The sequence below is a fragment of the Camarhynchus parvulus genome, chromosome 6 (assembly GCF_901933205.1).
Source record: "Camarhynchus parvulus chromosome 6, STF_HiC, whole genome shotgun sequence".
NCBI classification, from domain to species: domain Eukaryota; kingdom Metazoa; phylum Chordata; class Aves; order Passeriformes; family Thraupidae; genus Camarhynchus; species Camarhynchus parvulus.
In genome coordinates this window covers 29,980,779-30,008,563 of record NC_044576.1, presented here as the reverse complement: position 1 = coordinate 30,008,563, position 27,785 = coordinate 29,980,779, and the positions used below count along the sequence as shown (strand labels likewise).

Here is a 27,785-nt window from a genome sequence, read left to right as displayed (position 1 = left end):
CACGGGAGGTCCCCGCGCCCCGGGCTCGGCGCTCGGCGGGGCCGGGCAGGTGCGGGCTGGCGCCGCTCCCCGGGCGGGGCGGGGCGGGGCGGGCCGGGGCGGGGCAGCGCGGCCGCCCTCGGGCTCGGCAGCGGGGCCGAGCGGCGCCCGGGATGTTCAACCGGGCCGTGAGCCGGCTCAGCAGGAAGCGGCCGCCCTCAGGTAACGGGGACGGGGCCGCGACCCCCGGGCGAGCCCGCGGCCGCTCCCGCCGGGGCAGCGCCGGGCCGGGCTGCGCTGCGCTCCGGGCCGGGCTGCGCGGGGGAAGCGCGGGGCTCACGGCGGTCCCTGGGCCCCGCCGGAGCTCGGGGCCGCGGCCGGGGCTGCTCGGCGGCTCCTCCGCTCCGCAGCGAGGCCGCGGGGCCGCGGGGGATGCGCGGCCGGGGCGCTTCCCGCTTTGGGAGCAGCGCGGAAGGGGGAACTGGGCTCGGGCGGGCTTGTGCCGCGGGCGCCGAGCTTCAGTCGGAACTGCCGCTGCTACCGGGGCCAAAGCGACTGCTCGGGACAGCAGAGCGGGGTTGTTCCAACTCCAAATTGACTTTGAGGAGTGTGCCTGTGGAGGGTTCAAGCTGGGATGGGGATTTCCAGGCAGTAACAATGTAGGACAGCGCGGATCCCTCTGTAGACAGGCGCTGTGACGCGGTTGTGTTTTGTATCCCCGATGCTGCGAGTCTGTCGGTTCCGAGGGGTGATGTCTGACATCCGTCACTGCTGGGACATTTGGGGCAACAGTTGCAATCTCCAAATCCTAGAAAATAACACTGTGTTTTATGGCGTGCAGGAAGAAGTTGTAATGTTTCTAAGAAAAGCCAAATGTGATATTTGTCTAGAGTTGTCCGGGTTTTCTGGGGTTTTTTGGGTTTTTTGTTTTTTGTTGGTTTTTTTTGGGGGGGGCGGGGGAGGGGGTATTTTAAAGGCTGTATGTCTGGTAAACACTTCCAGAGATGCTACAAAAGAGGAACGTCCCTTTAGTTTCCTTCCTTATAGTTAAAAGTGGAATCCAGTAGCCATCTGTTGCTAGAGACAGTCAAAAGAGGATGTTGAAGCTCGTGCTCTGAACACCCCACGCGTGAGAGGACAGCTCTGCTGTAGCAAAAAGGTCTAAAATTCAGCTGCTGCTAGGAAAAAACTGTTGTGCGAGGATTCATCCGCTGATGCTTGGATACATGGAAAGTAAGGGAATTTTCCCTTTTCAGCTGCTTGCTAATGAAGTTTCCCACTGCTTCATACCTTGGATTTATTAATTCCAGACTGGTGATTGTTGCTGGGTAGGCATTCGGTTAATGTAGGACAAGACAAGGTATTCAGAGTGCTTTTAAAGCAATAATAAAGGCTCATGGCTTGCAGATTTATGATCCAGGTGGATGAGGGGAGGACTGGTGAGAAGTTCTTCAAAAAGAAATGGAAGTGGCTTTTCCTGTTGTACATCCATGCTTAAATGTGGAGCGAGGAATGTGCTGCTTGCATGGTGCTTTTGTCATTGTGAGTGTTTGTGTGGCTGCTGTTTGTTAGGGGGTGTGCAGAAGGGGTGTGCAAGAAGGAGATGGGCAGGACAGGCAGCTGGAAGGGATGTGCTCAGCAGGACTCTGTGAAGGGTGTGTGAGTCTGTGCTGCTCGATATGGGGCCACAAAGGCCACGGTATCAACAGCTGGAGAGTGGCAGCAGCTTGGGAAAGAGCTGCAGTGGGCAGTGCTTTGGGAGGCAGGGTGATCAGCATGCCTAACTCAATTAGCCGTGTCCAAATCACTCAGTTTGATGGGTTCCCGCAGGTTTTTGCTCTTCGTGCTTGTCAGAAACAAGGGCCAGGACTGTGAGTTCTGACCTGCAAAGTTGTATATATTGTGTTGATACCTCCTGGGATTTCAGTCCAAGTTCCTGCTTGGAGGATGCAAATATTTGGCATTTTTTGATAGCACTCTTCAGCTGATAACTGCGGCGTTCTCAGTGCTGCACTTACCGTTGTGCCGCGCACAAAGAGCCTTTATCTGCAGCCCGCTGCTGCAGTGCCATTGTGTGATGGGAAGGCAGTTCCTGCGAGCTTTCCCTCTAAAATAATGCTCCAGATAATGCAACTGGCTGAGCATGGAGTGCTCTGAAGAATGGTGCTGTTAAAAGAAGCACTCAATCATTTGCTGCGTTGGTAGGAGCAGCTGGCTGCTCCCCGCACGCCGTGCGAGCCGTGTGGCTCTGAAGCAGATTTCCAACTCAGTGGAAAGTTTGCTTCAGCAGAAACTCGTACAACTGTGCTCTGCTGTGCGTGCCTTGCTGCCTTCCTCTGCCTCTTGCTTCCTAACCCATGCAAAAGGCAGCAGGCTCTGCTCTGAAATTTAATTAGCCTGTGATAATGTAATAAATGAACTGTAATGTTAGAAATGTAGTTGGCTTATTTATCATCTGATGCGTATTCTGTGTGTTGCTTTGACAGGAATATTGGTGGGAGAACTGCCATTTTGTAATGCCCTTTGTGATGCACAAAATTATCTCCCAGTTTTTAGTAACAGCAAATGTCTGCCTTCCTCATTTAAATGATCATACAAATGGATGTACATTTGGGTTCTTGTTATTCAATGGGATCAAGCTTGTTTCTTCCAAGGCTCTATTACTTAACTTTGTCAGCGGATCATTTTAACAGGGGAAAGTTGTCTTTTTATAAATATCAGAGATAAATAGGTGTCAGAAGGATCATTCATGTAACTACACTGCTGTATTTCCTCCTCAAATGAATTTTTTCAGACTCATTAATTTGCACTTCAGTGAAAGTATAATTTTTAAGGTAATTTAGTAATAGAGATAGATTTGGGGATCAGCTTCTGGAGTCATTTGTGGGGAAAACCTCTTTCCTGTCTTTTAAAAAAATTCTGAAAATTACATATTAAATCTGCTGCCTGAAATCATCATGTGGAGCGGGAAGTTATGATCCTGACTGAGGGGATGTCAGGTCACTTTTGTATTAGAATAAATGCTGGTGATGGCATTTTTAATGGGGTATAATAAAAATACCCAGCAGTTTTAATAGCCTCATAAAATTTCAGGGTGTTTCCTACTGTCATGTGCAGCCTATTTATGTCTGTGCTGAAGGGGAATGTTGATGTTTTGGGGTGGCTGCAGAGGAGCACTGGACATGGGGCTCAGCCTGGTGTCCCCAGCCTTGGGTGGGCAGTGCTGGGAGCTGTAGGCTGGGCTGAGCTGGGATTGCACCTCTGGGATTGCCCAGCACCTGAGGCATCCCTCAGCCTCTGCTCTGGGGACATAAATGAGGCCAGGGATAAATGCAATAAATGTGGCAAGGCGTAAATGGAAGGGTTGCAATGGACAACCCTTGTCTCTGTACCATGGTATTTTTTGGGTTGTGGGGAGCTGGTTAAGTGAGGAAATAAGTTGAGTGACAGTGTTCTGAACAGGGCTCAGCAGAATGGACACCAGGACACTCATGTAGGTCCTCCCTTCAGAACCAAATTCTGGTTTTGAAGTTAAGGCTGTAGGAGAAGAATGCAGGGAAAAGGGGAGTAGAGGCAGTAGGGTTTGGAGGCTGACAAGGAGGAGAGGAGGCAGAACATGAATGGAGGGGTACAGTTGGGCTGTGCTGGGTGGGCTGGAAGTGAGAGGAAAATGGGGAAAATGATGATCAGGGAGGACAGAGAATGGCCAGCAGTAACATGGGAGATCAGTCAAAGCAGCAGAAGAGAAGCAGATTGATGTATCCAGGATTTCTGGAAGGACTAATTCTGGCCTTTGCCCATCAGAATTTTTTTTTTAGGTTTTCAAGGGCCTGAGTCTGCATTGGCTCATTGAAACACCTGCTTTTCAAAGTAATCATTAGTGTCCACTTCAGATTTGGCTGGAAAAGAAACACTGGAAATCAAATGTTTCCCCCTTCTGTTGTGTGCTAAGCCACGCTCAGAGGGGGAATGGCCTGGCTCTGCCGCCCCCAGCAGCTGCACACCCAGGGCTGCCATCCCTCTCCCAGGTGAACACAGCAGCACATCCAGCTCCTCAGAGGGCTTTGTGCTCTGCTGCAACACACTCGGCCATTCCCACTCAAATCTCACAGATTTTACTGAGGTTACATGCCCGAATACTTCGAGTCAGGTTTCTAAAACAAATTTTTCAAGTGCTAATCAAGAACCACATCCTTTTGCACGAAGGGGGGCAAACTGAGGCGGTGCTAGCTCGCTGTGCTCCTGTCACATGGGGAGGCTGCAGCTGCGGTTTGGAGACAATCCTTAGGCTCTGGCTCCTGACCTTTAAGCTAGCAGAGTTTCTAATACAAAATCCCCTCCCTATCAAGGCAGAAGAGATGTTCATTCATTTAGAGCAGTTGGTGAAACCAACAGACTCCACAGGTCCCTACCAAGCAAAGCTCAGGAGCCTCTGCTCTCATGCCAATATTCTGTAGGGCTTTAACCTCAGCTTTATTTCCAGCCACCAGCTGGAAGGGGCATCTGCTAGTGTGTATTTAAATACAAATACATATATGTGTGTATTTCTGCATCGAGAGTTTTTTGAGATACTTAGTGAGGATTAGTTTAATGGTGAAAGGAGGGTTTTTAAAAGCAGAGCTTAAGCAGAACCAGATCCAGATTTCCAGTAAGTTGGTAGGGAGAAATGAAGGAGTTATAAATAGAAGCTCCACTGGTTGCAGTAAGAGTTTTGTGCATCTCTCCAGTGCACAGTGACCTGAAGTGCAGCTCTTATCCTTCTGACTTCCCTCCTGTGTTCCCAGGGCATTTTGTGTGTGAGAGGAGAGGAGGCTGAGCACTTTATGTCTGTGTTAGGGTTTTTCAGATGAGCAATAGCATTCCTGGAGTTTTTCCAAGTAATAGGATTTCTGAAGGGTTTTTTGTCATCGGCAGCCTTGAATGAAATGCACTTGTTCCTGGGATAGAGAAAATAGAAATTTTATTCCATATTTCTTGTCTGCGTGAAGGCTGGCTGGCAGATCAGGTGTAGGCACAGTCCAGTACACCTTATAAAAGGAGAATTTCAGGGCTTGGAAACAGTAAAATCACCCTCTTGCCCAAAACCAGGCTGACTCAGCTGGAGTGATGCTCTTCTGCTGGGTGCATTTCCTCCCATTGGGCTGGATTAATATCTTGGACTGGTTCTCCTGCTAAACAAACCATTATTTTTCTTTCTCTCTCTGCTTTTACTGAGCATCCAGCTCCCAGTGATGATTCTCTTCTTAAAAATAAATTTCACATGTGTGACTGGCCAGAAGTTCCTTTAGAGAAGCCAACATTGTTGACAGTGCCAGAGCAAAATATGGACATTGGTGTGGTCATTGTGCTCCCCAGGCAGGAGGTGCTTGGACCCCTCTAAAGCAATGACAGTGCCTCCTTGCATGCTCATGAATTATGTGGCTGTAAGGAATTTTTGCCTCCTTACAGGCAAAAATTCCTTATGCATGTATGTGTGTGAGTTCATTTTCTGTTTTATGGGGTTTCCTTTAAAGAGGGCAGCTGAAATCAGGAGTGCAGGGGGAAATGGGGGAGACATCCACGTGCCTGATACTTGCCTCTTTCTAAAGAAGATGCTGTTTTGTCCATTTTATTTTTTTCTTTTCCAGAGATAAATGATGGTGAGGGCCACCCAAGCAGCAGCCACCAAGCCTTGAAAGGAACCTCGAAATGGGCCACGTCACTGGAGAACCTCCTGGAAGACCCGGAGGGAGTCAAACGCTTTAGGGTCGATATATTAAACATGGATATCCACATAAAGCAAAATTCAGGGTTTAAGGCAGAATGAGCCTCAGCATGAAGGGTGCAGCTGTGCCAGCACTGTGAGCAGAGGCACACATCTCTCTAGAGCTGGAGCTGTGCCACTGGCAGAGCTTCTGGGGTGGCTCCTTTTGCCCCCTGCCACTGCAGCCTGTGCTCAAAGGGCACTGGCAAGGCTTCTGGCTGCCCCTTCCTAATGGGATCCATCCTCCCTTGCAAGGATGAACAAGTTGGATAAACTGCAGTCCCTGGGCCACTGATCCCTCCTGGCAGGCATTGTTTATCACTGAGATCCTGGGCTCTCACTTCTCACACGTTGTCCTTAAGCCATGAGTTCCCAGGAGCAACCTGATGACTCTGTGGCTCTTGCTCTGTGTTTAGCAGCTCTACTGAAAATATTCCCTTTCAGTTTACTACAAAGTGTGGGCTGGTGCAGCTCAAAATGGCTTGAAGTTTAATTAGGTGAGGGTGGTGAGTTGGTGTTTCAAGGCCTTTTGCCATGTTAGATGTAAGAATAGGAACTGCCTACTTCAAAGTGCTTTCGCCATACTGTACTGATAAAATGCATTGGGATAAAATGGTTTCCTGCCAGACTGGTTAGAAAAAGTGAGGTAAACAAGAATAACAAAATGCTGATTTTAAATTCTTTAAAAAAAAAGTAATCTTGGTGCTGTTTAATTCCTGGCATTACTTAGTAACGCTTGAAAGAGAAAACTGATGATCTCAGAGCTATAAAAGTTTCAGTCATTATATTTCATAAATAAATTTAATGTACATTTTCTCCCCTTTGAAAGCATGCCTCACTTTTGGAGGAATGTGCTGTGTTTAAACAGCATAGAGAGCACAGCTACATCCTCTGCTTCAGTTTGTTTAAGTGAATTTATTGCCACTGATGATCCCATTTAGAAATATTGTTATTTGTAGAGATTTTACTCGTTACAAAAGTCAGAAATGTGCTGCATGAGAATCCCAAGTGATTTGTGCCTCTCATTAAAACGGTTCATTTTACTCACCTGGGAATGAATTCATCTCTTTTTGGATTTCCCTTTGAGCAGTGGCTGTAAAAGTGCTCGAGTTATTTAAGGGAGGCTGAAGAAGCTGTTCCTGTTAGTTACTGATATGGTCTGAGATTAGATGGAGCCCATCCTCCTCCTGGAATGTGCTTTCAAAGAGCAGAATATCAGAGTGTTCCATATCAGCCCTGCAGATGCACAGATGCACAAATGCAGTGCCTCTGTCACACTGGGCTGGGCAAACCCATGGTAAAGTTAATTGTAGGCAGCTCCTGGTGCTAACAGCTGTAGTGGGAAGAGGGAAAAACAGCTGAGAAATTGGATCCTAACCTTTGTGGTTTTGTTTTTTCTCTTTCCTAGGAATTTCTAAAGAAAGAATTCAGTGAAGAAAACGTTTTGTTCTGGTTAGCGTGTGAAGAATTTAAGAAAACACAGGGAAAAAAGCAGGTATGTTTCCTAAATAAATTCTGCTTGTCAACAAAGTTTACTTAGCAGAGCTGGAGCTAAAACATCTCTGTTGCATAATGTGCTTTGCATGAATGCAAATAAATATATTTGAAGAAATTGCACTAAAATCATCCTGGTGGAATTGTTTGGAAGCAAAGCCATTTCTATTTCAAATCAAAACAAAGTGCTGAAATTGTCAAGTTTCCCATGTTTTGAAAACTGAACTTTTTGTAGTTCCTAGGGAGTAGCAAAAGTTTTAATAATTCAGTGATGTTGCATCATTTGTTTGCAAATATAAAGATATTTCATTCAGAACTTTTTTAAAGCACAGCAGCTATTAGCTGGAAATTTACACCACTGTGCTATCTTAGTGGAACATAAAAATAACAAATGGCCCAAACAAAAATATTTTACAGCACCAAAATGAAACATTTTGCCTTATCAAGTTACAAGTTACAAAACGTAAGGAGTCTGTTTAAACTTTTTTACTTAAATATTTATCCAAATTGATGTATATCTGCAGAGTCTTTTCATTTTGATGACAGCTCTACCTTTCTAGTAGGAAATATTCTATTGGAAAATTTTCCACCAGGCTCCTTCAGTAAGTTTTTTCTCACTGCTTGGATCTTGGCTTACATTTTAGATCCACCAGGAACACAGGACCCATTTTCACATTTAGACTTTGAAGCCCAGAGTCAGGCCTAAAATATGTACCATGTTTTTTTGTTGTTTCTCAGAATGTTTTTGTGTCAGTTTTTTTGTTTGTTTTGTTGTTTTCTTGAGAAATTTCAAATTTATCTGCTCTTTAAGAGTTCATTCTGCGAGTATGAAATTAAATAGTATCAAAACTCCCAGTGAGTATCCCTGTCCTTGAGTGTCAGATTCCTGAAGCTATTTTTTTTTGAAATCCCACTTTTATGCTTTTTATCTGAGGTAGCTCTTGTTGCCAAAGGGCACATTTGGCACCATGAAGAGTGAGAAAATGCCCTTAAACCTCTTCCAAGTGAATCGCAGAATGACTGGGTTGGGAGAGACCTTCAAGATCATCGAGTCCAGCCCAGCCCCAACCCCTCAACTAAACCCTGGCACCCAGTGCCACATCCAGGCTTTGTTAAACACACCCAGGGATGGGGACTCCACCACCTCCCCAAGCAGCCATTCCAGAACTTTATCACCCTTTCTGTGAAAAACTTTTCCCTGCTATCCAACCTGTATTTCCCTTGAGGCTGTGTGCTCTGGTTGTGTCACTGCTGCTGGAGAAAGAGCCCAGCCCCAGCTGAGCACAGGCACCTTTCAGGAGCTGTGAGAGTGATGAGGGCAGCCCTGAGTCTCCTTTTCTCCAGGCTGAGCACCCCCAGCTCCCTCAGGGTTTGTGTTCCCAGCCCCTCTGGATGTGCTCGGTGTCCCAAGGTCCTTCCCAAGCTGAGGGGCCAGAGCTGGGCACAGCACTCAGGGTGTGCCCCAGCAGTGCCCAGGGCAGGGCACAGTGACCTCCCTGCTCCTCTGGCCACTCCATTCCTGACCCAGGCCAGGAGCCCTCGGCCTCCTTGGCCCCCAGGGCACGGCTGCTCCTGTCCATCCTGCTGTCCACCAGTGCCCCAGGTCCCTTTGGGCTACACCATCCCCAGCCCAGAGCATTGCAGGGGTTCTTGTGCCCAAAATGCAGGCCTGGGCACTTGGACTTGTTAAACTCCATCCTGTTAGACTCTGCCCATCCATCCAACCCTTCCAGGTCTCCCTGCAGAGCCCTCCTACCTTCCCACAGATGGACACAGCTCCCACCTCAGTGTCATCCACAAATTTACTAATGAAATTCATCTATTTTATTTATTTTATTTATGCAATTTACTGGTGAAAAACTCAATCCCCTCATCCATGTCATCAATAAAGATATTAAGCAGAGCTGGCCCCAGCGCAGAGCCCTGAGGGACACCCCTGGTGCCTGGCCCCAGCTGCATGCAGCACCCTCAGCACCCCTGTCTGGCCCATCCAGGCAGCTCTGAGCCCAGCACAGAGTGCTCCTGTCCCAGCCCTTGGCTGCAGCTTTTCCAGGAGTGTGCTGGGGGATTGTATGTGCTTGGGGGAACACCAGAAATGCCCAGGAGTAGGAATTAGATAGGAGAGCTGGGCTAGGAGAGGTGTTATGAAGTGCAGGTGTAAGAGGGCTGTGTCCAGACTGCGGATTCCTCTCTTAAGGTCAGTCAAATATTGTCAGCTTAAACAGTTTCCCAGCAGATTTTCAACAGCAAAAAATTTCCCTCTCTTTCCAAACAATGTATTTTGGGTAGGGGAGTCTACTTTCTGTAAATATCCTGTGTTTTGCACTGAAAAAAATCCCCTCAAAACAACTTTGCTGGGTTTAGCTGGGAGTATTTTTTGGGTATTGATAAATCCATAAAAATACAACAAAACTTCTTTTTGAAAGAAGAGGGAAATGTTCAATTTGTCTGTGAACTTTGTAACATTTTGTAATTCCAGTTTTGTGTATTCAGCTGCTTCCCTCCCTCATTAAGGTCCAGGAATACAGAAAGTCTTGAGGAAAGAACAAGCAGTCAGTTGACTTTTCTGTAAAGTCCCACGCTTTCAGTGGGATAATAATCATATTTTCCCTTGCTAAATAATTTCCATATTTCTAGCTGATTTAGGATTGCTAATTTAGGATGCCAGTAGAGAAAATGTTAAAGTGATGTACAGGGATAGGAGCTTGGTGAATCCTTCAATGAATTGCCAAATGAATGGGCAGAGATTTAACTAGGTTCTCTTTAGGTTAATTATCCAGTACCAGTCATTCCATGGTGTGGTCAGCCTGGAGTCTGGGGTTGCCCCAATTATTATAACTAAAGCCTGAATAAATGTGCTTTAGAATGACACAGACTCACAGTAAATTTTTGTAGCTACTGCTAATGGGTGGCTTTGTTTAGATAATTTACAAAGCTAGGAAAAGCACTAAAAATAGAAATCTTTCCAGTGTTTATAGTAGCATGAAGCGTGGATTTTTCTTCTGGAAGTGACTCTTGCAGAAGTCCCTTTGCATCTCTCCATTGTGCACGCAGCATTCTAAAAGCAGTCTTTTACTTTTTTTGTAGCTCACTTCTCCTTAAAACTGGTTTCCCACACAGATTAGCTCACAGGCACTGGGGCTCTTGGTCAGATGAAGCTGATATCAGTTTAACCCAGATTGGAGGGAGTCCAGGGGAGGCCACGGAGATGCTCCAAGGGCTGAAGTAGCTCTGCTCTGGAGCCAGGCTGGGAGAGCTGGGGGTGGGCAAGAGAAGGCTCCAGGGAGACTTTCTAGTGCCTAAAGGGGCTTGAAGAGAGCTGGAGAGGGACTTTGGACAAAGGGATGGAGGGACAGGACAGGGGAAGGGCTTCAAACTGACATAGGACAAGTTTAGATGAGGTGTAAGGAGGAAATTCTTTAATGTGAGCGTGGTGACACACTGGAACTGGTTTCCCAGAGAGGTGATCAGTGCCCCATCCTTGGAAATGTTCAGTGCCAGGCTGGATGGGGCTCTGAGCAATCTGATTTAGTTGGAGATGTCCCCTGGCCCTGCAGGGGGTTGGAGGTAGCTAAGTAATTTCAAAAAGTAGTTTCAAACTTGCTTTATTTCAAAATTAAAGTTATTTCAAACCCAAACCATTCCATGATTCTATGAACGGGATTTTTTTGCCTCCTATTTTTAAAGGATGAGATAAATTTTTCATTACTTCAGGTGAGAGCTCTGGCCTGGGGTTCTTCTTGATCAGTTTAAACTTTTCCAAAGGTCAGCACATGAGCAGTGGGTTGAGCATCCCTTGTGCCAGGGATATTTCTTGTTATCCTTTCTCTGCCAGCCTGGGGCAGTGTTTGGGTTTGTACAGAGAGGATGATTCAGGGAGCAGGGGAGATCTCTGGCAGCTGCAGAGCGAGGCAGCAGGCAGAGTGCATTGCTGATCTAGGCAGCTTTTAGGTGGGTTCAGCCCCCCTTCTTCTAGCAGAAAGGTACAAACTTACCCCTCGGCTCAAGACACATCTCTGTAACTGAAAAAAAAAAAAATCCTTTAAAATTGAAGTTAAAATACAAATTTAATGTTTGGTGAATCTTGAGAAAGCAATGGGGTCAAGTCCACTCGTAGCAGTGAGTTCTGCTGCCACCCTTGTGTTAGGGCATGAATTTAATTACTGAAATGGGAGTGGTGGGGATAAGGGAATAAAATTTAACTCTAAATATTTTGTTGGAGTTAGTCATATGTTGTTACATTTGTGACTGTTAATGAAATAAACAACATGTCAGTCGTGCTGCTTCCCAGGGTTTAAGTGTTTCTCCTCTTGCAGCCGAGCTTCAAAAGTAAATTACAGATTGTAACAAATGCTTCCAACAACAGGGAATATTTTCAGCTATTGCTAAAACCCACCAAAATGTCCACGTTGAAGTTTTGTGGTGAATGATTCCAGAACAAAGCCCTGTACATTCAGGGGTTTCTTCTGTTGCTTCCCATGTGGAGTGCAGCGAGGGTTTAGCAGGGCTGGGTGATGCTGCACAGCTGCTGAGTGCTGGAGCCTGGGCTGGTGAGCATCTGGGGCTCCCTTCACCTCATTTGGGAGCCACACATGCTTGGGAGCTGAGCTTGACCTCAGCAAAGGAAGTGGGGAGGAATATCGGATGCGCTGGAAATAGCGAGGGGGGTGCTCAAGGCAGAGCTTCTTACTCCAAATGGGAATCTGGCAAGGACACTGGGGAGAGCACACAGATGGAACTGGGGACTGCCAGCAATCCTTTAATAACCACCTGTGAACAAGAGCCCAGTTTAAGAGCTGTTCCAGAGTCCCCTGAGCTGAGGCTTTGGTTTCAGGCTGCTGCAGAGCAGAGAATGTCACCGAGTGAACAGGGACAATCTCTGCCTCCTCCACCTGAACCTGGCTCTGCCTGAGTGACACTTGGGGGGTGTATGAGCACACTGGCAGCTTTGACTGTTCTTTCTTTTTAAAGCAAATTATAAGCTGTAGTTAATCAGCTGCTGTGCTGCTGAAGCACAGATGTAGCAGAGCAGTTCTATTTGCAGCAGAACCTGTAACCTTCAGCTGAGCATTTCCAAATTTCCCCGCTGCTGTAAAGCCAGGTCCTCTGTGTCTCTGCAATGGCCTCCTCTCCCTACCACAGCTCTTTCACTTCCTTTCTTTGTTATTCTTCCTCACAAAATCCAAAGAGCCTCCCTGTTTCAGCAGCCTCCCACACAGTCCCGTTGTTCCTCTCCATGCTCTTTAAACTTCCTCATGGTTACTTCTAGTTTTGTGTTCCCTCTCCAGCCTCCCTCTGCTCTTTCTCTGTAGTGCCCAGCTGGCTCCTGTGTCCTTGGGCAAGGAGCTACATCTGCCTTGATTAGCCAACAACAAAGAACACCCTGGCAGTTCAAGCAGAGACCTTCTGAGCACAAGCTGCAGCTTTTCCCTTGGTGCATGTGCTGCTTTTCCTCTCCTTTTCTTTTCTCCTGACTCAGCAGGAGAGTAAATTTTTTTTCTTAGTCCTTTGCCCCTCTCTCAAGTATGGTTGAAGCTGGACAGCAGGTTCAGAATTGTATTGCCAGTCCCATTTGAGTGGGACTTGCAATAGTACAATTGCTCATGCAATAATAGCTGAAGGCCCCTTTGCTGTGCCCTCATTAGGACATTAACTGTGCCACTTGTAGCAGTCACACCTTTGATCCTTTGGATTAATTGGTCATTTAGAACAGAAGTGGCTGACCCAGTCCTCCCTGAGCTGTGTGAAACAAGTTGGAAATTGTTAAAAATAGTTCATTGTGACCTAATGCACTTGACACATAACGTTCTACCCACCAGATGAATAATGAGTTTTAAAAAGGAATTCTAGAGCATGGGTGTCCCCTTCAGCAATGAGAGAGCCCCAACTCCTTAGGCCTCCTGAATGCTCATGCACATGCAGCTTTTCTTCTAATTACCCCCGGGTGTGTAAATGTACCTCAGCAGTAAAACATGGAAGTAATTCTGTGATTCCTTCATGGGCAGGATTTAAATGCTTCCTTCTTCAAGCCCCATCCCCATCAAAGGCACATCCCTTTGGCTGCTGTGGAGCTGTGGTTGCTCATTAGGGGCACCCTGGGGACCCTGCTGAGTGCCCAGGGCTCAGATGGCCCCGAGCAGCTGCTGCTGGCTCTCAGCACGCAGAATTCACATTGCAGCAGGGGCTGGGCTCTTGCCTGGCTTGGTTCTCCTCTCCCTCTCTGGCTTCCTCTCATCCAACCATCTGTTAAGGGGCCTTTCCTTGAACTTCAGGGGATTGTGGCCACTCGCTGCTTTGAAGATGCTGGTGGGGTCAAGATGTTATGGCTGTTACTGGTTTGACAAGGGAAGAGCTCTGAAATAGGGCAAATACCAACAAGCAGCTTTATGCAGGTCAGGCCCTTATTTATCAACTCTCAGAGCCTATTGAGAGTCTTATCTTTGCCAATTAGCCAAGCTGTTGCTGGTTTTTTCACTCTATTTTCCCTTGTAGTAAGTTCCCAGTTTTTCTTCCTCTGGGTTTCTTGGCCATACTGATGACCTGTTAGGAAAACCATTTGTCTCAAAAGCAAAGACAAGGTGTAGCTGATGATGCTGAGCAGTTTTACACTGGTTGCTGAGATTCAAGCATCCCAACCTGCTGAATTCTGGCAGCTTTCACTGATACCACTGTAGCTTTTGGCCTGCAGGGTGTTCCTCTTCCAGTACAAATGAACATAACACAAGTGAGATAAACCTGCTGCAGAGAGCATTCCCACAGCAAATAACTCTTTAAATAAATGTCCTTTTGCAGATGCAGGAAAAAGCTAAGGAGATTTACATGACTTTCCTGTCCAGCAAAGCTTCCTCCCAGGTCAATGTTGAAGGGCAGTCCCGTCTGAGTGAGACCATCCTGGAGACACCTCACCCTCTCATGTTCCAGAAGCTCCAGGACCAGGTAAAATTATTTATTTCAACAGCACAGTTTCATTCATTTTTGTGTGGTTTTGGTGAGCTCTGCTTTCTAGCCATGACTGAACAGGTAAGCACAGAGCTGTGTTGTCTATGCTGGGGATATAAATGCAGCTGCTCTGAGATATTCCAGGTTCTTGCCCCCATCTCACTACAACCAATTAATTAAGAGACTCAATAAAATCATTCTAATTCCAGCTCAGGACTTTCCTGGAAAACTGGCTGAAGTTTTCTCCGGGGTTCCTGCGTGGGTAGCTTGAGAATCACCCTGACTAACTCAGAGCCTTTGTTTTCCTGTGTATTCACTTGTTCTGAGTCATTGCTGATGTTTGTTTCTGTAGTTGCCCCTGGTTTCCTTGAGAGCTCAAATTTCTTCATTTTACTTTGCTTTGGTATTTATCTTGATATGAATGTAGCACAGTTTTCTGAAAACCCTTCTCTTCTGCAACGTGCAAGACTTAGAGGAGTTGGTTTCTGCTTTTCTTTTCCCTAAAGAACCTGGGAGGTCTGCTAGAAATTAGAAATTTTGCAGGCATGTCTTTAGGTGGTAAATTTTCTTGATATTCAGCTGATTTCAAAGCATAAGTTATGAAGTGAGTCATTCTTATCTGCAGCTTTCCAGCACTTGCAGTACTATTTTTAATTCCTGTACCATCCTCAGGACTACCTGTATTTTCCATTTGGCTCTTTCCTTTTGTGGAGAAGCAGCTCAGTGATTTAAACAGTGTTTTCAGCCCACTTCAATCAGGTATTGAATACACTGGCTGGGGCTCTTGGAGGGTCTGAGGAGCAAAGGTTCTGCTGTTTTTCAGGCAGATTCCAAGACATTAGCAGTGGAAATACTGAAATCCAATTTTCATGTGAAGAAAAAGAGTTTTTAATGGAAAAAGTTCTGACTTGGGTAAAGGGAAGGACCTGTTCTGGTAGATCTAAGCACTGCAGTTCAGGGTGAGTGGAGCTGAAGAGAATACTGGAGTTAAAATATTTTCTGTTTTATAAATGACATGCACATGGAGAGCCAAAGATCAGTAATACCTGAACTGGAAACACACTGGGCTAGAGGTGGAGGAATCCCTCTAGTGTGGGAAGAAAATCTGTGAGCTTTTCAAAACAAATGCAGAGCATTCATGGGTCATTGCAAGTTTCCAGTGCTTGAAGCTACTGTTTATTGCTGCTAGATAATGGCTCAGAAGGGTTATGGTCTTCTCCAGTTTTCAATCCTTATAAAGTTATGAGGAGTGGTGTAATTTGTGCTCTGAAGAGCAGAGTCGAGCACTGCTGGCACTGTGGGTCTGGAGGAGAAAAAGGCAGAGCTGGGAGGCCACAGCCTGGTGTTCAGCAGTGCTGGTAACAGGAGCTTCAGTTCTGCAGAGAGCTCCTGGTTTAACTGGGGACACTGGTGGGGTTGGCTGCTGGCCCCAAAGAGCTCCTGGTTTAACTGGGGACACTGGTGGTGTTGGCTGCTGCCCCCAAAGAGAGCTCCTGGTTTAACTGGGACACTGGTGGGGTTGGCTGCTGCCCCCAAGGAAAGCTTAACTGGGGACACTGGTGGGGTTGGCTGCTGCCCCCAAAGAGAGCTCCTGGTCTAACTGGGGACACTGGTGGGGTTGGCAGCTGCCCCAGCTGCCCCCAGGCCATTTGTTTGTGCTGGATGGAGTGGGGTGAGAGTGGTTCACAGAAACCCACGTGCTCCAGAATGCTTGTGGGGTAAATGTTCCTGCTCCACAAAGCAGCGAGAGGAGGGAGGGGGCAAAGAGGGTTCTGCTTTGGCAGTTCATGATAGTGAACTCTGCTCTGTGTATTTGGCTGCCCAGACTGCAGAAGATCTTAATCTGCAATGCTCTTTCTCTCTGGGAGATGCTTTAAGTGATACCAGGAACAAGAGGGGTTTAAGTTCTTAACACAGGCATGATGTTTTAACAGGAAATGTCTTCCTTGCAATTCTTTTTTTCCCTTGAGCTGGTTGGATAAATTTAATTATATTGTAGTTAGCCAGTGCCAGGAGGTATAATTTGACTTTGTTTAACTCAGGAAGAGTTCAGACCCTGAAAATCTGGTTCTACACAGAGTGGGCGTTTTGGGATTTTTTTTCCTATTCCAATATGTATCTTAAAGAATAATATTTCCACAGTTTTGGACAATAACTTAAATATTTAAATATGTAAACAAGCACTGGTTAGTAAAAATCCACCGTGTAATTTACTTGTAAGGGAGCTATTTCAGCAAATGCACAGACAAGAACAGCCAAATTTTAGGTGTTTGCCTGCATCTGTCTGGGCTCCTCGAGGATGTGAAATGAAAAAGCAGTTTGAGATTGTTGGTTTTTTCCTCCTAGCAGAGAGTTGTGTTAGCTGATTGTACTATCAGTTAGAAATGAGGCCTGTAAAGGTAAAGCTGAGTTATCCACACATCGAGTAGCCACATCTGCAGGTGAGAACCCAGGAATTTGTCTTGGAAATTCAGTTATTCTGAGTATCAAAAAAAAAAAAAAATCTGGCCTGAAACATGACTCAGAGAGGCTCCACCAGTGAAATAATAGGCTGAGGGTGAGGCTGGCTTTGGTTTTGCCTCAATTATAGGTTGAAGTTTACTTTTTTCCCTTCCCCTCTGTTTCAACACCAAGCAAAATATAGTCCTGACCTTGACACCTGAACAGAATCCAGGCTCCTCTCCCAACCCTTTTGTTTTCAGAAAACTCCAGAAGAGTTGTAGGGTTTTTCTTTTTGTCTGCAGTGGGTATAAATAGAAGAGCAGAAGTGATGCTGGGGGATGAGCCTGAACTCAAGCCCTGGGAGAGAAGAGCTGTACTTGGGGCTGACTTTTTGTTTCCAAGCTGGCTGTGAGAAGCTCTTGGCCTGGTGAAAAGTGTAATTACACAAATTTAATCCACCAGCAATTTAAACCCACATTTTGACTGGCAAAGCACATCTGTACCAGGTCAGCTCTTTGTGGCAGGTTCCTGCAACATTTCTCCTCTGGCCTGAGAGCACTCTTGGCATTTTGTCTAACAAGGATGGGAGGATTGGTGAAGGTTTAAGCAATATTGGCTAAACCAGCTGTTTCAGTATTTGTGTAAATTACTCAGAGGCTTTCCTTAGTTATCCAGTGCCCTGCATGAGTTACTCTGCAGCACTCAGGAGTCACTGCAGGCAGAAAGGTGCACAGGAGGTACCTCTCTCCCTCCAGAGCTCTGCTTTGTCCCTCTGAGTGCCTTCCAGCCCCCTGCCAGGGGGATCTGAGCATCTCCTCCCTGACCCAGGCATGGCATCTCCCACCTTCGGTATCAGGTGTGCAAAGCTGGCTATTGTGAAAAGTATAATTTGATTTTTAAACTAATGTGGATGGTACAGCCAGGCAGTGACCATGGAACCAACATTGTTTGCTACATGCTGCCCCTTGGAGAGCTGCAAGTGTATTTCTTTAAAATGTAATGCTCTAGTACAGACAGAATGAAATTGGAATTAAAGCATCCTTCTCATTGAAAATCTCATTTTTGCTGAGCTCATGTGCTTTGTATTCTTTCCCCCTCTTCCCAGATATTCAACCTGATGAAGTATGACAGCTACAGCCGCTTCCTGAAGTCAGACATCTTCCTAAACCAGAAGAAGAGTGAGGAGCAAGAGGAGAACTCCCCAGAGGCTCAGACTGCAGCTAAAAGAGCATCAAGAATTTACAACACATGAGACACAATGGATCTCCTCAGGAGAGGCCCTACAATAAGGAAATTACACTCAGGAACAGTCTAGGTTCATAGCAGTTGCATTTAGGGCTTGGAAAGCTCAGAACCTTTTTAGGAGATACTTACCTTCTTAATTGCTTGAATGACTAATTGTTTTTGCATGATAGCTATTAACCAAGCACCCATGGAAGGACTGTTCCCCAGCTGAAATGCTGAGGTATTCCTCCCTAGCATGAATTGCCTTTCATACTTCACAAGTTGAAATGCTTTCAATTTTTTTTATTTTCCTTTGTGAGGCATCTTGGTGACGAGAAACGGGAGATAGCGTGGTTGGGTTTTTATTTTTGCCTTGTAATTTTTATTTGGGACTAGCTTTTACATCCTGAGCTGCTGGGAGAAGCAGCTGAGGAGAACATTTCACATTAGTTTGTGGGTGAGTCATTCACAGCAAATTTAATCATAAAGGGACAGCATCTTTCAGGGTTAAGCTCAGTAGAATCCAATCCCTTCCTGTGTGACTTTGTTCTTTCAGGGTGATATCTGTTTTGCTTTGCCTTTATTGCTGAATCAAAACACTTCCCTGGTCATGATTTTTCATTTTTGTATCTCCTAAATTTCCCCTTTTCTTTTTTTTTTTTTTTTTGCAGTAGACAATCACCTTCTTCAGAGGATGGGATAACCTCTATTCCCTCGGGAGCAAAGGCTCTAAAAGAGAGAGAATCTCTGAAGAACTCCTAACTGCCATTAGGAGATGTGACAGCAAACGAGTAAATGTCCCTCTCAGGGCACACTGGTCTCAGCAAAGCTTGGCTTTGTCCCTCATACCAGTGTGACATCAGATGCTGCTATCAGGAAGCATCTGGTCTCTCCCAGGTCTCCTGACCAATCCTGCTCTGGGCACCAACAGTGCTTTGGCAAAGGACCAACACACCAAATCTGCTTTTGTTTTACTCTTTTTTTTTTTTTTTCCTGCTAAAATCACCCTGCAGAATTTTTTTTTTTTGCCCCACTCAAATATTTCAGGGTTTCCTAATTGTGATTTTGGAGAGCTGCAGTGGAGCAGGGAGTTGGGTTTGGGGTTCAGCCACTCACATCAAGCCCGAGTGCAAGGGGAATTTATTTCTGCCCTGTGCAATCAAAGGTTGGTGGAAAAAGACCAATTCCCATTCCCAATGAACATTCCATGTTGTCCTGGGAATGTGTCAGCATTGCAAAGCACATTTTGGCATAGAGTTTTTCATGTGTTCATGTATTTTTTGATTAATTCACTGCAGTTGTTACTAAATTGCAGTTTAAGCTGGGAAAGTGTATTAGATACTTGCTCTATTTACAAGCTTCACAGCTGTAGTCTGGCTGTTTCCCACTCTCTCATTATTTACTCTTCCATTTTTTGCACTGCTTGTCTTGAACTTTTGTTTATGTGCTGGCTAATCTAAATGCACAGTTAGCTTTTGAACATTTTGTACTTATTTTTTTTTTGTCAGAAAGGCCAGATATGTTTCATACATTGCTGTCACAATCAATGCTTAAAAATCTAAGTCTAGTTTGTCATTTTTGAGAATGCAGACTCACTTGGTAGACTTGATTATTTCTTTCAACTCTGAGCCACTCTTGCAGGTATTGTGTAAAGGAAATTGTTTCCATGGGCTTTTCCCTAGTTAAAAGTGGGAATGGAAGTTCTGATTCCTCCCCTGGAGCTCCATGCCCTGTTCATTTTTAGGAAATCAAAGAAAGAAGAGGTCAGTGCCTCCACAATATGCATGTTGTAAGGTGTAATTCTTATGCACTGAGTTAATGTTCTTTTTATGCTCTTGAAAGATTTAATGGTGAAGTCCTATTACTTCAGGCACTTTCAGTGGTATTTGACCTCATGCTTAAGCTGTATTTCAATGTTTTACTGAATAAGAATGAACTAAACATGTGCATGAATCTTTTTTTTTCTTTTTTTTTTCCTCTCTGCTGGGGCCTTGGAAATGGGACCATCCACTTCTGGACTTGCCAGCTATTTGTAATCTCAGGATTGCCTCTTTTGAAAATCCACTGTAAAAACAAATCTCTCAATGCCTGCCACAGCAGAGGACAGAACTTCTGATAGCATTAAAGCCCTTGGGAGTGGGCAGCTCAGCCAGTTTAGGACTTGGGATTTGTGTTTTCCCAGTGTTTGCTGCATTAGTCTGAGTGATACTGAAAAATTCAGCATGGGGACATTCGTGGGAAAGATGCAGAACGAGCTCTTACCACATTCATCACATGGATGCACAGTAGATTCATTTTTAATCATATTGATTTTAAAAATGCATGAGCAAGGCAGGAGAGCCTTTGACTATCATGTTTTAAAAGGGTAACAATAGAAAACAAAACCAGGAGCCTTATGAACAAAGGTGGAGTGTTAAAGAGAGACAATAAGTTTGTAGCTGCTTATGAACAATATTTCCTTGGCAATATGTTCCCTTTCAGGTACTGTCTTTGCTTGCTCAGAGCAAATGCCCCACATGAGTAGACACAAAGATGCTTTACACTACCACAGGATGACAGTTACTGAAATGGAAATGGATCTTTTAGCAGCATCTCCAATCCTATGATGTTTATTTCAATATCTATTATGTTCTTAACCTAATGTACCTTAACCCACAAAATTCTTAATCTTTGAGTTGCTCTTTTACCTCAGAGGTAAAAAGTTGATTGCGCCATTCTCGTTGTGGTGCCTGGGTTTGTTTGATTTCTCTACCACACCCACAAGTAGACTTGCAATGTGCAGAAAGCAAAGATGCTTTTCCCTCTTCATTAGATTATCTGTATTTTTCAGTAAAAGGGCAATCAAATTAAACCCATGCAAGCAGATGTCTGTAATTGCAATTGTGCATATGTGGGGAAAATTGGTATTACTACAAACTTGCTCCTGGAAGTGGGTGACACTTGCTCCACGTGGCACAGAACAAATCCCACAGGCAGAAAAAGAACTGTTTCCCTGGGAGTAAATCCCTCATTCCAGGAACTGCAAACATTGCATCCAACCTCAGGCTGTAAGTGGGTGCTCAGAGTTGCTTTATGTAGAGATTAAAGATAGGATCTACTCCCTCTCATAGAACTTACACTGAAGGTATGAGCACACAAAACAAGCAAGAGAAGTTTCATGCCTGATTGCATGCCTTAAACTCTACCCTATTTTGTGTTTCTCAGCTAAAAATTAAAATTATTCTACAAATACACGAAATCTGTGTGCTGACAGGTGTTATATGTTCTGAACAGAGTTTGGGTTGAGGTGGCTTCGTGTCCCATGATGATCCCATTTTCAGCTCTCACAGTTTGTACGCTGCCCTGGTGTGTGGGGTGCTTTTTCTTGGAGGAAGGAATGGCACAGTGGGGCTCACTTCTACCTGGGCTCTGAACAAATTGCAGTAAGTCAGGGGAAGATGGACAGGGAAAGATGCCTCTTGTGCCTGCTCCATCTCCCATTTCTTTTGTTCCTGTTGCATTTCTTTCATTGCACTGGTGTGGAGAAAGACGGTTTGAAAAATCAGAGTGGGGGGAGGGGCAGAGAAAGAGATTTTAATGTTCCTGTCTGGATAACGGTTTGGAATGTGCTTGGTTTTTTTACTGGCAATGCAGATATTTTAAGTGGGTTAAAAACTATTTCGGTCGGTGATGCAGAGAGGTCCTGTATAATTGTGTGACTGATCCAAAGGATGAAAAGTGGTATAAACTCCCTTATATAAATTGTTTATAACTCTTTCCATCCCAAGGCACGGCAGCAAGTCCTACGAAGTGATGCATTTTTTGGCCAGATGTCCCCCTGACCAACCAGAAGCCCTGTTTACACGGCACTGATCACTCCCCCGTGCCAGAGGCGGTTCCTCTTGTTTGCATCCAGCGCAGCTCATGTCCCAGGGCTTTTGGCAAAGCCTCAGTGTAAAGTGAGCTGTGGGGCATCCTTTATCCCATCCTTTATCCCGGGGATTTCTGGGACTTTGCTGTGCTGCCACTCAGCCGCAGCTCCGACCGCTCCCGTCTGGCTGTAATTAAGGGAAGGATGCTTCTCATCAGGGCTCTTCTGTCCTCACCGATCCTGCGCAAACCCACGGCAGGCAGGAGTTAAAAAGTGCCCCGTTCCCATTCCAGGGGGGCTTGGGAAGAAGCAGGGAAAGCGGCTCCTGGCAGGAGGAACGGGAGCATTGCCAAAATTAGCAGCACCCTCTCCTGGCTCTCGGCTGAATAACTCGCAGGGATTTGGGGCTTGGAGAAAGAGTCCCGACAGGGAAAGGTCTCAAGCTGCTTGTTCCTCAAACGCAGCGCACTTGGTGACCTTTCTGTCGGCAGGAAATGCAGCTCAGAGACAGCAAAACTCTGCTGAAGTGGCTCTGTCTGTCAGCTGATGCCACTCTGATCAAAACCTGGGGGGATCCCCGTGCACTAAGATTAAAATTGCTTTGAAAGTTGGCATTGTAGAGCAGATAACACTGAGATAACATGCTTTGTGACGCAGAGCAGGGCCAGCAGCTGTCCCTTCACCCCTGCTGCTCCTGCTGGGTGCTGTGCCCAGCTGAGCCCCCAAAGTCAGGGCATTTCCTGCAGGAAGCAGTGACCAGCATGCTGACAGCTCTCAGCCCTGTTCCTGCCACTCTGGTGCCTTGTGAAGGCTGTCCTAGAACAGACACTGGACAGAGCTAAAGAATAAAGCAGGGATTTATTAAAAGGCCTCAATGGATCCACCTTGGGCAGCACAAGAGCCCAGCCAGGGCTGCACCCAAGATGACCCAAAACGGCCCCAAAATGCACGAGCGGGCACGGGGTCTGTCACTGGGATCAGTTCTGCTCCATTTGCACCTTGCAGTTCATTGTCCCATTCCAGCTTTAGCCCAGGCAGTCCCACCCTTCTTGTTTTTCTCTCTCCAGCCCACGGTGTTTGTGCTCTTGGGCTGAGATTTGGGTCATTTGTCCTTGGTGCCCAGCTGGAGCAGGAATTGTTTTGTCTCCCTGCTCTGTGCACAGAGCTCACCATGCCCTGATGTGAACTCAGACCCACACACTAAAGCAGCACAGAATTTGAAAAATAGAAAAGCCAAAACCTGAGGCATCACTCCAACCTTTCCAGAGGTCATGTGCCGAAAATTCATCCCTGTGCCTGCCTGAGCACTGGGTTACTCTCAGGCTCTTGTTTCACCTGGCACAGAACTCTGCAAAGCAGCAGGAAAGGCTGGCTGGGAAGAGCAGAGCTGTAGGGTCAGGGCTGGGGATGGGGATTTTGCACTGCTCCGTGTCTCAGGCAAGCACCACCGCTGCTGCCAGGGGGATGATGCCAGACACAGGGCTCCTGCTTTCTTTGCCATACAAATTTCAAGCAGAATCTGTCAGTTCGTCCCCTTGCTGGAGCCTGGCAGCCCCTCAGGACACGTTTTCCTCAGGGAATCCATGGGGGATTGTGGTGGTCGGTGTGTCCTGGACAGGGTGACATGTCCAAAGGTGACATGTCCAAGGGTGACACGTCCAAGGGTGACATGTCCAAGGGTGACATGTCTATGGTCCAAGTGCCAGGCTGCACTTCAGCTGGCAGGAGCTGAGCTCGAGCTCTATCAGCATTAGCAAATGTGGTTTTCATCAGGCTTATCTCAGCTGGTGAACCATTTGATTAGATAGATTTCAAGTGTTTTTCCATGTCATGACTAAGATGAGATAGGAACTTGAAATGTTTCTCCAACTTGGGTTAACAGTTGCAGCACTGAAGCTCTCCCAGAGTTACCAAAAGCCACACTGACTTGGCAGTAAATTAAACCTTTCAGGTCCTTTCTCAAGCTGCAGTCCAGAGGAACATCTGAACGTAAATTTTTCTTACTTCCTGTTCTGTATTTACTGATTTCATCCTTTTTCCATGGTTTGAATATTAGGTTCAGACATTTTTTACACCCCTGTGCTACACACAACATAAACATATCCTTTAGGCATACCTGAGGTGGCACAGAAATGGATCTGACAGCCAAGAGCACAGAGGAGAAGCTCATGTCCCTGTTAGTCTGTAAAGAGACAGCAAACAATATGAAACCCCAAAAGATGAAGGACAAAAAGCAACACTGCTACAGATATCACCGAGACTGAGAACCTCAGCTCGTGCTGAGACCTCAGGGGCAGAGTTTTGGGCAGAGATGAGTGGGAAACCCATCTCTGTTGCTTTTCTTGCAGTGTTCAACCAGCCACTGCTAAAAGCTGTTCTCAACATCCTGACCAGGCTGCTGGGAAAATCCCCAGACCTATGGGATTAAAATGACAATCTAACCCCATAATGAAGATAATTGGGCTCACAGAACCCTGCCTCTGATTGCTGCTCACTCCACATCTTGGACACCATTTCTCCTTGAGGAAGTATGAAATTACCAGGGTTTTCTTTAAAGCAAATCTTTTATCCTGGAGCCAGGAGGGTACGAGCTGTGTGTTTCATCCTTTCATTCCTTTCCCCCCACCCACTTCCTTTCCTACTGTAGAGCAATAAGTGAACTCTTTGTGATCTCTGCTTTCAGGAGGTTCCACTGCCCAGGCTGCTCCCTGGATTATCAGAGACTTCCCAGCTAACAGATGGCTGGAAGTGACAGCAGCGCTGCAAGGAATTAAGGAAATTATTTCCATCTCGGGGCTGGTCTCATTCCCTGCCTTATGCAGCTTTCAAACATTTTCCATCCACTCAGATGAAAATTTGTGTATCATTTACAGAACACGGACAAAATCCCTCTGAAGCAGAATTTCCACCCTCGGGGCGAGTTGTTGTTTTTGGAGTCATCACTGGGCAAAGGCTTGAGGGAAATCCTACCCTCTGTAGCTGGGCCAACAGCACTGCACACTTCAAGATGATCAGTCTTTTTCTGAGCTCAAGATTCGGCAAGGAACCAGCCTCTCACTGAGCCAGTAGCAGCAGTCACAAAAACTACTGAGTGTGGCAATTTTTTTTTGGGTAATTGTTTGTGATTTTTTAAATTTTCGTTCTTTCTTCTGGTTGGCCTAAAATTCCCTTTTGTGTGCAGGCGCAGAATATTCTTCTGTGAGAGGAGAGCTGCCAAAACCTGAATCAGTCTTTTTTTCTTCTTCTTTCATTTTTGAAAAAGAGAGGCTGCAAGTTAGGGAAACAGAACTGCGAAGTGCTGAGCCTTTTTCAGGGCTCAGCACTTTCAAAGAGGGATGCCCAAGGATGCAGCTGACCCCCAGAGGGGTGGGAGTGGATGGAGAGGGAAAGCTGCAGGGAACTGCCAAAGGTAGATTCTGTTCGAGGTTTCAGTTCAAGGGCCCAGCTGTCCTTGTGTATGTAACTGATGTCCCAACAGAGCTCTCAAACTGCACAGAAAAAGGAGGGGAAAAATCAGTTTGTATTTTTATATTTATCAGTTTTAAAAGGTCTTCATGATGTGCTAAATAAAATTGAGAAAAGGCATAGTAGTAACTAAAGGGACACAGACAAAGTAAAAGTCTGCATTCAGCCAAGTTCCAGTTTTGGTCTCAGGGGAGCTGTAGCTATAACCTGAAAACCATTCTTTACCTCACTGTTGTTTCCTAATTTGCCTCTGGGTGGGTGCAGCTGGGAACTAAAATCTCCAGAATCATGATATGGGGATGTCCTGACAACTTTAATTTTATTTATGTGGCAGCAATCTTCTACTGAGCAGAGTTTTGCTTCAAGGCACGTCTTGCCTCACCAGGGAGGGAGATTTATGAGCATCTGGACAGCAGAACCAAGCACCCACTTCCCAGAGGATGTGCAGACATCACTCCCGCCCTCTCTTTGGTCTCTGTGGCCTCCACCCTGCTCCTTCACCCTTCCATTTTGCACAGGCATAACCTACACCAGGATTATTGCTTTTTTCCCTCTCTTCATGTTCTCCTTTAAGGCTTATAAATACAGAGGGCAGGAGTGGTTGTACCTCTGGACCACAAACCCTCCTAAATACCTCGTAAAACCCAGCAATTTTTAGCATGAGAAAACAAGACAGTGACAGGAAGGAGAAGTCATTGTTACTGAGCTGAGACAAGGAAAATCAAGCTCACAGTGTGGTGAGCATCACTGTTTTCCATGTAACCTGTCCCACGATTTGTTTTCCCCCCTGACACTGGGCTGTACTACACAGTTCTGGTGCACCTCTGCTTTGAAAACAAACAGAAGGGTTTTGCCTGGGGGTATTTGTTGGTTTTATTTTTTGCCAATGAGACTTGAGGTTTCAGTTTGCTGCAGCTGTGCTGGTGTGGATGGAGCTGCGGCAGAGGCACCTCCGGCTGTGCCTTGCAGTGAATCCTTCCGGGGAGCCTGGAGGTGCCGCAGGTTGGCTCTGCCCTCTGGCTTGGGAGGATTTGCAAACACGTGTCCCAGCAGGGCTGCAACCCCATCTTTTTTTTCCACAGATAGCAGCACTAATTTAAACGTGATTTAATCAGGTGGCAGCTTCTGCATCTGCTGCAGGTTCATTGAATTAACACCATTTAATAGATTTGCTTTTTGGGGAGCTGTCTCACATGCCTGTTTGGACTGACAGAAGCCAGAGGTCCAACCTCCACCACGACATTAATGCTGGGGTTTCCAGAGGCTGAAACAGCACCTGAAACTGCAGCTGGGGCCAGAGAGGACATTTTGCTGAATGTCCTCCTTGCTGCAGGGTGGAGCCCTGGTGGCCTCAGCACAGAGAGGATGGGACCTGCTGGGCCAGAGGAGGCTTGGGGATGTCAGAGCTGGCAGGGAGCAAAGGATGGGAGGGTTGGGGTGTCAGAACAGAAGAGGAGACTCCAGGGGGATCTCAGAGCCTCTTAGGGAACCTAAAGGGGTTCCAAGAGAGCTGGAGAGGGACTTTGGACAAGGGATGGAGGGAGAGGACACAGGGAATGGCTCCCACGGCCAGAGGGCAGGGATGGATGGGATATGGATGGGGTATTCTTCCCTGTGAGGGGGGCAAAGCTCCATTCCCAGTGATCTCCATGTGAGGGGGACACGGCAGAGCTGGGACCCCAAACCCCCATGGCACCCCCAGGACCCCCAAATCCCCCCGGGACCCCCGGCCCGTGCGGGGCCCCGAAGCACCGGCAGAGGGCGCGCTGGGGCCGCGCGGGGTGCGGCGGATTTTGGGGCGATTTTGGGGATTTTGGGGTCCCTGTGTGTTGTTTGGGGATTAGAGGATTTCAGTGTTTTATTTGGGGTTCAGGGGTTCCTGTGTGTTATTTGGGGATTAGGGGATCTCAGTGTTTTATTTGGGGTTTAGGGGTCCCTGTGTGTTATTTGGGGATTAGGAGATCTCAGTGTTTTCTTTGGAGTTTAGGGGTCCCTGTGTGTTATTTAGGGATTAAGGGATCTCAGTGTTTTATTTGGGGTTTAGGGGCTTGTGTGTGTTATTTGAGGCCTAGGTGATTTCAGTGTTTTATTTGGGGTTTTGGGGTCCCTGTGTGTTATTTGAGGCCTAGGTGATTTCAGTGTTTTATTTGGGGTTTTGGGGTCCCTGTGTGTTATTTGGGGCCTAGGGGATCTCAGTGTTTTATTTAGGATTTAGGGGTCCCTGTGTGTTATTTGGAGATTAGGGGTGCCCCATGCTGCCACAGGGGTGCCCGTGTGTTATTTGAGGCCTAGGTGATTTCAATGTTTTATTTGGGGTTTTGGGGTCCCTGAGTGTTATTTGGGGATTAGGGGATCTCAGTGTTTTATTTGGGGTTTAGGGACACCTTCCCCTGTCCCAGGTTGCTCCAAACCCTGTCCAGCCTTGCCTTGGACTCTTCCAAGTCCTGGGGAACCTGTGCCAGGGCCTCATAACTCTCAGAGAAACCAAACCAAACCCATTCCTTCCTTCCCCGGGAGGAAAGAGTTGTGGTGGCATAGACCCAGAGATGACATTTTTTGTGGCCACCAAGGCAGCAGTCCCAGTGAAAATTACCAGGACTTTCTAATCGTGCTCGTGGCCCTGATTCTCTGGCTGTGACACTTTTGGTA

At 46.4% G+C, this 27,785-nt stretch overlaps 1 protein-coding gene across 2 annotated transcripts; it reads left to right on the top strand.

Annotated features, from left to right (window-relative positions):
- The first annotated feature begins 97 nt into the window (after positions 1 to 97).
- Positions 98 to 21,059, top strand: RGS10 (regulator of G protein signaling 10). 2 transcript variants are annotated; one of them, XM_030951522.1, is made up of 6 exons: positions 99 to 201; positions 1,012 to 1,212; positions 5,607 to 5,725; positions 7,131 to 7,217; positions 14,009 to 14,152; positions 17,703 to 21,059. In XM_030951522.1, the coding sequence occupies exons 2-6, from the start codon at positions 1,194 to 1,196 to the stop codon at positions 17,847 to 17,849; spliced, it is 516 nt and encodes a 171-aa protein (XP_030807382.1). In that variant the 5' UTR covers positions 99 to 201; positions 1,012 to 1,193; the 3' UTR covers positions 17,850 to 21,059. The 2 variants fall into 2 exon arrangements, with proteins under 2 accessions (XP_030807381.1, XP_030807382.1); XM_030951521.1 differs by lacking the exon at positions 1,012 to 1,212 and having other exon boundaries at positions 98 to 201.
- Positions 21,060 to 27,785: the final 6,726 nt, after the last annotated feature.